The 10,815-nt window shown below is 43.4% G+C and overlaps 1 protein-coding gene across 1 annotated transcript in view; it reads right to left on the bottom strand.

Annotated features, from left to right (window-relative positions):
- Positions 1-575: 575 nt before the first annotated feature.
- LOC119393348 (uncharacterized) overlaps positions 576-10,815 on the bottom strand; it is a 29,949-nt gene continuing 19,709 nt past the window's right edge. Inside the window, exon 4 of the mRNA XM_049415885.1 lies at positions 576-800. Within this exon, the coding sequence (XP_049271842.1) occupies positions 726-800 (75 nt within the window). The 3' untranslated portion in view covers positions 576-725. The remainder of the gene's footprint in view (positions 801-10,815) is intronic.

Raw genomic sequence — 10,815 nt, 5'->3', positions numbered from 1 at the left:
TGCATTCACTTTTTTGTGGTATAAAACCCCTTTTTGTCTCAGTATTCTGGTCTCATGATGTAAGCGACACATTTTATCGGAAGGCAAGCTCACGCTGCCTTGTAAGGTGATAACGAATTGCCCAATCTGCCATCTTATTAACGCAACCACCTATCAAGCGAATTCTAAGATATCCTTTGCAAGTTTTGAGTAAACGCAGTCACTGGGAGAGATAAGCGCACCTATGAATTTGCTTATAAATAATCTCATTTCGGTGTAAATGCAGCAGATGCAATAAGCATGAATTAGCTTTATGTACTGTGTAGTTATTTTCGCTATATTGAGTTTTGTCACATCGCAAATGTTACTGCAAGTGAAACAATGTCTCGATGACAGAAATAGGTGCCAACTATTTAACTTGCCTCGAGGGGTAGGCGTTGCGAAAACAGGACGATCACAGTGCGCTCAGCCAGCTGTCGCCAGCGAGCACAAGAGCATCTATAGGAAATAGGCAGTGCTCAGCTTTGAAAACGCATTTATTTTGCTTCAAACGCGCTTTCCGTTCCTTTATAGGAGATTTAAGATTCGAAGAAACGAAAAAAATAGTCTAGTAAACGACAACATCCGCATATGGTGATAAAGCAGCTCTTCGAACGTATTATGACAGGAAATATTCAGATAGGCGCATCTGCCAGGCTCAGTGCTGAAGGCGGAGGTAGGATCGAACGAAGGCAACAGCGCTGCGCTCAACCACGGAGCAGCCGTCCGAAGCAGCAGACGTAGGCGCGTACTCGAAACTGCCGTAGTCGGCGACCAAGTATCTGCAATGACAGTAAAATCCACCATTTATTCATACAGTTAACAAAACCTCAAATAACACGCGCAACTAAGTCAACCAAAGGCGGCTTTACCCATACTCGCAGGCACTTATCAGCACATAGCAAGAGCCTTCAATCTCTTGTACGTGAAGAAAATTACATATTATAAAATATTTGAATTCAAATTCCGTACAGAGCGCCATTTTTCACGTAGATTTTTTTTTTGCACAGGTATCTTTGATTATCACGAGAAATGAAGGTGAGGAAAAGGTAATGTTGAGTTTTTCACGAAAGAATCGACTTGCGTTTGAAAGATTTAGCTCCACCGACGCGGAACATGACTTGGAATCTCTCATCATTAGCTCGACTATAACTTTTGCAGTTTGTGTACTTTATTTATAGTAATTTACTAAACCATTTTTAACTGCATTCCATCAGTGTACTTTAGGAACCCTGGAATAAAACATAATAAAACATCTGTCATTCTTTAACATTGTTATATTAAGCATTTCCCTTTCTCCACTTACGTGGCTGCGCTGTTATGACGGCCTAATTTCCTAGTTTTCTAATGCAACCCTCATAAATATGCGTCGGTACACTTTTCAGGGTATTGATTGTTGTGCAGTAGCTGAGTACCCTGCTAAAAATATTCTTGTGCGCTTCGGCAGTCTTATGCAGTATCACCGATAATATCACCCCTTTTGAAAGACTTAATATCGCACAGACCGATTTTATCTAGCATGGTCAATGCAAAAGCGCATAAATATTCTCGCACACGTGTACGCGGGAATAAAGTCTGAAAACTGCACGCATACCCTATCATTCATTCATTGCGTGCGTGCATCCGCACTAGATAGCGGTACAAAACCGTTGCCGCTCTGCTGCCTTTTCCCACGTACAAATGGTTGTGGATGCTACGTTAAACGTAAATGTATTCCGAACAACCCGTACACTAAACTTTACTGGTTATTGGCATACCTGGCAGGGGCCAGCAGCTTTTCTACTGTGCAAGAAAGATGTTTGTATTACTACTGAGGGGACAACTCGAAAAGGCAAGCTTTTCCTCTATACCCTCCAGTAAATTAGCCTTGTTTGCTTGTAGACTTTCGGAAAATTAATTCATGTACATGTCTAAAGTAGGTTGTAGGAAGACTATCGAAGAGGCGAGTTGACGAAGATAGAGGGGGGGAGAGAGAGAGAGAGAGAATTAAAAAAAAGGAAATAGATTAACTAAACTTTGACCAGTTTGCTACCCTATGTACAGGTGGCGAGGGAATGAGAAGATAAAGTTGAGAAAGAAAAAAGTCATGAGTGCCGATAATTTCGCAGTTCACAAACCCTACGAGCGCTCAGAACGTGGTGAGAATAAGCGCTGATATCTCTCTCGGCTGCGTCATTCGGAGCCACACACTGCTGTCTCCAGGGAAGCGGAAAGGATAGCAAGTGCCGGAACATTGCACAACCGGCATAACGCTCTTGCCGCTATTCCGGTGACTGCGCGGTGCCCCGAGGCAACCCCGTCATCGTAGACCTAGATGGCCCCCTGGATGAAGGGACTTATAGATCGCTTCAACGAAGGGGAAAATCTCGGGCTAGTCCTTCGAAGAACTGGGAGGTGAGTTAGTTTGAGAAATGCGTCAGGCTCTGTTGCGGATACCCGCTTAGCCGCATTTTTATGTTTTATTCCGCGGCACACTTCGCTACCTTTTTTTGCTTTCCATTCTAGAAACTTTCTCTCTGTTCTTTTTATGACGAAGCTATTTTACTTTGCCCAAGCTGGTGACACACACCAAGTGCTTCGTGTGCGTTTATCTCAGTTTTTCATGCGGCGTACGACAGCATACCTTCGTTGCTCAGCTGTTGCAAATGCTTTTGGCATATAATAACTGTTCTTTCTTTCTTTCTTTCTTTCTTTCTTTCTTTCTTTCTTTCTTTCTTTCTTTCTTTCTTTCTTTCTTCTTTTACATTACACAAAAAAGTGAATCCAAGAGGCACTCGAGCTTGATCGAATAACTTTTTGACTTCAGCCTGCAAAGATCTCTGGAAAAAGAAACTTCAGTTATTGTTTAAAGGGAGAAAAGTGGTTGCCATAGGAAATGCGGTACGGTCCGTGTAAAGTATATGGCGTCCATCACATTTCGCTTTGCACGCTCCATTCACGAAGACCGGTGTGGTTTAGATCCTGGCGTTTTTTTATCGTCAGATTTTTATACTAGAAGCGGCAACGTGTGGTTGTTCGGCCTTTCTTGTCCATGTAAAATCCACAAGAAAAAAAAAATCTGTCTCACGTTCCTAAGCGAGTAACGTGAACTACAGTACAGCGTCGGGTTTAGTTATGTCGAGAGGCGGTTAGTGTCGAAAGCCTCTCAAGTGTAGTACCAAACGGTGCTTGAAAAGGCGAGCAACCTAATCCTATTCAAAAGGAAAGAAAATGCTTAGTCATCGATCGATCTTCCTGCAGTTTATTACATCTTTTTGACATCTGTCGCTGGCAGAGAAAGCTATTCAGGTCACATGGCCTTCAGCTTCTGCTTCATTTTTGTTGTAAACGGGAGAAATAAATTTATTACGGCACATGTCATTATGTCATTGTTGCGTTAATGCCACGTTCGGGCCGTGAGAAGTTTTAGCTTTGATGTGCGTTTTGAAATGACAAGCGCAGTGCTCCCACTTTTCGTCTCTCTCAATTGCTTTTTTTCTGGTAGCTCTAAAGTGAAACGTAGCAAACGAGATGCTCGTGTGGTCCAAAAATTGTTTTTTTTTTCTCTCTCTATTTCTCGTTTCAATTCGCTTGTGATTCTAGACCTTAGTGGAAGCTAATGCCAGCCGGAAACTTCTCAGCTGTATGCGACCGAGTTAAGCCATCGCTTACGGGCGTGTAATGGACAGGCGCACATGACCCCTGATAGTACCTTCTCTCTTCCTTATTTCTTTTAATAATTTCATCCCAGTGTAGGGTAGCAAAGCCGAGGCGCGTCTGGTTGAACCCCTGTCTTTCCTTCCTTAACCCTTTGTAGGATTGCCTATATTTTTGACACGATGATATAAAAACCACCCGTGGTACATTCATATAAACTACAATGAAATAGTATAAAACAATTTTTATGAAACTCAAGCCAGTAGTTCACTGCAAAAAAAGTGGCACATATATGTCTCACTGATTCATGAGAGCGTTCTCAAAAAGTGGTAAAACATTGTCCCCCTGACTCATGAAGGCACCATCTCGCGATTTCATCAATGGGTATTTGGAATGAAAAGGCCGAAGGTAGTGGTACTTCTCAAGTTGTGCTGAGGAAAGTTGTGCGGACCTCATTTCCAGCAGTAGAACACCACCTGTACCTGCGCCTCTTATGAGCATTCATAGCGCTGTGGTCTGTTCCCGTAAAGCTTACTTCACCGCATGCACCAACGATTTTTTTCTTCATTTGCTTGTCTTTGCTTTGTTTGTCGAAATTGTCGAGTAAGGCTGTTGTCCCTGAGTATATGCCTAATTTTCAAGAGGTATATGATGTCAAGAAAAGTACTTCCACGAACCAATATATCGATGCATTTATCGGTCAAGTTATTGCGTAAATTTACAAAAACACGTGATGACTGGAAGCTAAAATTGCCTCTCTGAAAACCAGAAAAAGAGCAAATTATTCAGCATTTTGATTGGTAGGTTCTTTCAATCTGAAGAAGAGGAAAATTCAAAAGCTGTCATAAAAAATTGATCGACATTCAACACCATTGTAACACTACTTCCGCGCTACGAAAGCGTGGTAAAAGAATTTTCTTCGGAGCCGCGGGGGACCTTCTCCGTCGAAGCCGCCGCCGCTGGGAGGAGGCCCTCAAAAGCTCTGAGCTGAACGCACAGCTCTGGGTCATCCGGCAGGCCGAAGATGCCGCCCGAGTCCAGGGGCTCCGAGCAGCCACCTAAGTCCACCAAGACCATACTGCTGGCCCATTCTGTATATTAAAGTCTGTTTCTTCTTCTTCCAGATTACGAATACTTAGGTAAGAAATGAGGGACTTAGCGTAGCGCTAATAGCAACGGGTGTTCTGGGAGAAAATGTTTTGTGCAGACGGAAAAGTGGGACGTATATGTGTCCCGGTCTCGCACAAAGGGTTTACTCCTCCTCCTCCTCCTTCACATGTTAGATTGAAAGTGACTGCTTCTCAAGTAAGTCCTCAAACGACGCGCCGCGATCAGCAGTTTATCTGAAGGCGAAAAGGTCACCTACTAGAGACATAACTCAAACGCGCTGTAGTTCAGGGTTCTGCTAAACCCTAATTATGCAAGCCGTTCACCGAAGAACCGGTGCCAGTCACGACAGGTGGCTTCCCTGAGACGCATCGCGGCCTGTCGGAGATGACTCTCCTAATTTACGAACTTCTCCTGACTGAGTCATCAAGGCATCGTTTCCTTCTCTCCGGCTCCTTTCTTTCGGACTCCTTCATTCGCATCACGAAAACCCCATTTTCACTGCGTCCTCGGCAGCTTGTTTCGCCAAGCTCTCATTCGGTAGAGTTGACATCTTGCGCACAGTGTGTCCAGTCTTAAATTGGTTTAAGTGACGTGCTGTCACCTTCAACATTCTAGGAATTATTGCAGGTTTGGTCGATCCTTGCAAAAGTCCGCAGCGTAACTAAACGTAATTATTTCAAAGCTAATACGTTTACGATTGTCGTTAATCATAGCTATCTCCTAAATCTCGACCTTGCCTCTTTTATTGTTGCCTTTTCTGAGTTACCTACTTTGTGAAACCTTCAATTTGTGCTGAATTTCTAACATCAAAATGATTCTCAAACAATTTTTTTTTTCTGTTGAGCGTGCTTTAATGCAAATATAGTGTAATAAAGCTTAAGCGAACTTTAAGGCCGTTTTTCTCGGCATAATCGCAGAAAATTACTCCGCTACAGTAACCGTAAGATCTTCCTGCAGCGGCTTGCGCAGTTGGTCACTGCAATCAAGGTTGTGCGTAGGGCCTTCATGCTTCTATGAACCCCATCGATTATGCCATCAGCAAGATTTTCCTTATCAGTTTTTGTATGATTAGTGGCAACATGAAACGGTTCGATTTCAGTGTCCCAAGCCACGCGGCAAGATCGAATAGAAATGTGTGCATTTTCACCACACATTCATATGACGTATGAAAGAGATGACATTGTTTAGTTGCCAGGAGGCGGTGGCGAGCAAAGTACCATAAAAAAGCTGTCCGCTCACCGAGCGCTCTGATGTAACTTCTTCGTCGATATTCGCCTGTTCACGTTTTCGTTAATTCATTTACCTTCGAAAACCTCCTTTCCCTACCCGAGCGTGCCCTTCTGCTGGGAGCTCCCCCCCCCCCCCCCAACCTAGCAGCCCACATACCCAAACCTATAACGGACGCTGGCGATGTTACTAACCCTTCGCGTATTACTACTTTTAACGCGGTGTTGCGGCTTGTGCATAGCCACGACGACATGTTAAGAACAGCCGCGCTGTCGTCACTGGCGTGTGGTTTGTCATGAACGTTCCCCTCTTTTCTACCGCATATCCGCATGTGCTATACAAATTACGTTGGGTTCTCACCATTGATTTTATGTTCTCTTCGTAATGAACCTCTGTTCCTTCCAGATAAAGACGAAACCTTTCGTCCCCCCCCCCCCCCCCCCAACCATTTTCCTTTTAGCTTTTATTTACAGGGGACGTATTTATTATCGCGCTTTCGCGGATACAATCTGTATGAGGCAATAAAAAAATGAAATACGACAGTAACACACAAAAAAGTTCACTCGCCTGAGAGCGAACTTGTGCCGGTAGCAACATCGGGTGTGTTGGTGGTGATGTATGCGGCAACAGTTCACAATCACGAAGCAGCAATTTATTCAAGCTCACCAACATGTGTCGGCAGCATCTGCATTGCTCAGAACAGAAATAATGCCGCCACACGAATGCGTGTTTTTTTTCTTCCTCCTTAGCGTGTCTGCTCTATGCCGCAAAAAATTAATGGTAGTGCGACAGTTAGTAGATATGCATGAATGCAATTTGCCATGGAAAATAGTGCAGACAAATGTAGTTAAGTACCGAAGAAGACAAAAAAAATGTTCTTCGTCGGTTGCTGTTAAATGACGCATGTTAAACTGACGGCTCATTAGGTAGGACTTGGCTTCGCAATCACATTTTTTAGGACATGCAGACCGTGGAATGCTGCGGGCGATGCGTAAAAGACAGACAATACTTTCGGCTGTACGTAAGTACTTGTGCACTTCAGAAGCAGCAAACGAAATAGCAATCAAACAAAGCTTCTTTTAATTGAATGATAGGTGTCACCGAGCGCTCTGATGTTCTGCAGCACACGTGAAAGCCCCAGGCGATGTCTGGGGCTTTCATTAGTAAATATTAAGAGAAATTTGGTTAGATGAATTCTCATGCTTTTCTTGTTTCTCCATTCTGCTTTAACATCTGCAGCATTTAGAGCAGGAGAATGGCGAGAACGCTGCTTTTAGAACAGCTAGAATACTTTACATCTTATAATCGTTTAAGTCGGGAATTATAACCACGTTTCTTGCTCTCTATTTTTTTTCGGACACCACGGACCGAAGAGTCAGAGTTACCTGCACATTACAAAGGGCTATTCCAGAAATGACCACAATAATTGTCATCGTAATCATCAAGCTCCTTTCTCGGGTGGATCCACGCGCGCAGTTACATAGTTGCACAAGCTGCATTGAAGTTGTTTGTTACAGCGCCAGATGTCACGCCTTATAAATTGTGTAACGCGTGGGCACTATAAAGCTGCCCAGCCCTTTCGTAGGGCTGCGCCGTAATTCACCATCATCAGTAGCCTCGCATAGCTTTCTCTATGATACAGCTGAAAAAGTTCATTGCGCATTCCGTAACCCTGTACCATATGGCTATCATTAAAAAAAATCATATCCTGGTTTTGGGATGTAAACCCCAACAATTATCCGTCATAAGAAAAGTGCAAAAACAGGTACGCGCATCTGTTTTTATAAATAGTCTGTTTTCTGGAAATCGCCGTTTCTTCTCTAATTCATTCTCCCTAACGGGTGCCTCGTGAGTCCGCTGTTCGGGCAAAAAAAAAAATGTATGTAAATGGTTGGATTTTCTGGTTTAGTGCTTCCACGAAAGCTTTCAGAGGGCTGTTTTGCGGACAGCATCGTGATGAATGGAACACGAGAAGAAAACCAAGCTTTCCGTTTACTTATATGTAGATTGTCACCCAGAACTTTTATGTTTTGATTTATGTACTGTACCAATGGGGCTCGGTGAGAGTAAGAAGTTGAAAAAAAAAACCACGAGTGTACAAGCGTGACGAATGTGCAGCACACGCGGCGATGTCTGGGGCTTTCAAGAGTGGCTTAGAAACAATAGCGCCACGGGTAGGAGAAAGAAACCATGACGCATGAATAAACGCTGAAATTTTTTCGATGCCCACAGAGAAAGAAACAAAAATACCGGGAACAGTGCTCCCAGATTGCAGACGATCATGCAACACTCTCACAATAGTGGCACCCCGCTGTGGCAAACACATTGGCAGGCGTCGCTTGGCCCCGATTCAAGCGAGTCAGTTGTTTCGATTACATAAAGAACACTTGCAGGAAGCTGATAAATGCCTCGCGGCGTCAGAGGCAGACATCTCTTTGTTTGGCGGCAATACTGTTTACGGCCTCCGGAGCATTAAGGCGAGGAAAGAAGACTGCCACGAATCAAACGGAGAAGTAGGACGACTATGGCGGCCGTCGTGGGGACGCATCCATGCTTTGTTCGTCCTTGCCCATCCACAATTATTCATCGTGTGCACGTATATCTGCGATCGTTTTTGTCTTTTGGGTGATAGAGCTTTATTGCGCACATCCAGGCCAAGGTCATCACGCGGCAGTATTGATTCATATTTCCGCGTGCTTGCTCAGCTTGGCATCATCGTAGTGTTTATTTGCCCTTCCCTAGTGAAACGTTCCGTATATCATTCCAACAAGTCCATATGGTTCCGTAAGATTTTTATGGAAATATATGGCAAACGTATGAAAAATATGTGGAACCTATATAGATCCTCTGTCAAAACATATGAAATATGAATTTCATATGTTTGTTTACGGAAAACATATGGACTCAGCTGTCGCCACAATGAACTACACTCCACTTGGCAGGCATTGAAATTACAGACATTACACTTGCTCAGCTCTGTCATTCCCAAATAACTCTTAAAGCACTTAAAGTTACCTCATTAGTGTTATCCCGATATGGGCACCCACTAATGTGTTCCCATTCTTTTTTTTTGTGGCGCTAGCAACATTTGTAAAAACCGTTTCATTCATGCTCGTTATTCATGCTTATTGTTGTTTCATATGTGTGTATAACCTGCATTGTTGCTATGTATAATCACTGTAATTAGTGCATATGTGTGCAATCCGTTTAACTTCGGGCGAGTTATTGAGATCATTTTACTATTTGCTCTGTCGCCGACACCACCTCTGCCTGATGTAAATAGGTGGGTGCGGACTTAGTCAAGCGGTTAGTCGCTTTTTTCCTTCCTGTCCATCAACATTGTACTGTATCTGTGGAAATAAATAATAACAATATTATTCTTTTTCTTCTTATTATTATTGGAACGACATAAGGAACGTTTCACTGGGGGCGCTCGGTGATAGTCAGGTCTAAAGTCGAAGACCTATCTTGGGTCCCTTAAGCACCAACCTAAGGCGACTGGAAGGAGAAAACCATCTTATTTTTCTTAGTCGTGATGTAGTGTTCCTGCGCCGCCACCCCCCGAAAGTTTTCTGCACCTAATGGGGTTTTGCATTGGCTCCAGGATCGGAGGTTACTCACCTGCTTTTGCACTGCCTCCGTGATGGGCCCACCGTTGTCCAAGTTAAGATAAATGTGATGACGTCTTCATTTCAGGTCACTAAACGTGACGTCACAAGTATTGATAATCTGTGACGTCAAGATGACGTATTATGGTGACGTCATCACGTGATGAGTTTTTTGCATCATGCGCGTGGACGCCGACGGGGGGGGGGGGGTCAATGTTCGCGTTTGTCGAGGCATCTAAGGCTTTATCATTAGAAAAGAAAAAGATGAAACAGATGTCTCTCGTAAGAACGCACTAAAGTTAGCGAGTTTGCGAGCAGTTAAAAAAATTAACATCATCTTCATAAAAACATTTTTTTTTGTTGCGTACCCGACTCAGCGTCAGAGTCTCCTACATCGCCTAATATAAACGCCAAGTTCTGCTTTATTGCATGAATATTATAAGAGCACTTGACCTTCCTTTCAGCCGACTACGTTACCATTTTGCAACATATTTGCATATGAAGGCAACTTGAAGAACCTTATCTCAAATGGACTAACCGAGCCCTGCTTTTGTCGCGCATGCTTTGAATGCAAGGGCGAAAGCTCCGTAGGCTCTCACGTCTTCTGAGCCCTAATCGAATTTCTTCTTTGAAAATACGACATCCCATCCCAGGTGCCACTGTCGAAACCTTCAGGACGGCTTCTGACTTAATTTGCGGAAGTGTTTTGTTTACTAAGGTGCTTCAGACGTCACTTATCAACAAAAAAGACTTTTTTCTTCATTACTTACGCACGCAGAGCACGTTGTACCCCCGAAAATTTAGCATAACGTCTTCAGCGTCACCGCTTTGGCCCCACTTTCAAACGCGTTAACATTTTAAAGCTTATTTGTCGTTTTTAACACCGTACGCGAAAATCAGAAAACTGGAGGCAGTGAAAAATTATTTTCTGTATAGAAGAGCATTCGGTTGAGGCACAAACATGAGTCCTTTTTGTAATTTATTATTTAGATAAAGCATTACTTGCACTTATTACTGGCCATGAATGATATAGACCTTTAATATATTTTTTGTTATCGCGATATATGAAAATCTCCGCGATGTTCCGTATATACATCTGCATGTTCGCTGCACGTGTACATCCCATTGCGCTATCTGTATAGAACTGGGGGCGTACTGCGCAAGCACGAAGGAGGGAAGAAGATATACAGACAGGAAAGAGCGCAGAAACAACCAG

The sequence above is a fragment of the Rhipicephalus sanguineus genome, chromosome 5, assembly GCF_013339695.2.
Source record: "Rhipicephalus sanguineus isolate Rsan-2018 chromosome 5, BIME_Rsan_1.4, whole genome shotgun sequence".
Lineage (NCBI taxonomy): Eukaryota > Metazoa > Arthropoda > Arachnida > Ixodida > Ixodidae > Rhipicephalus > Rhipicephalus sanguineus.
Note: the sequence above shows the minus strand (reverse complement) of the source record. Positions and strands in the feature narration are given on the sequence as shown.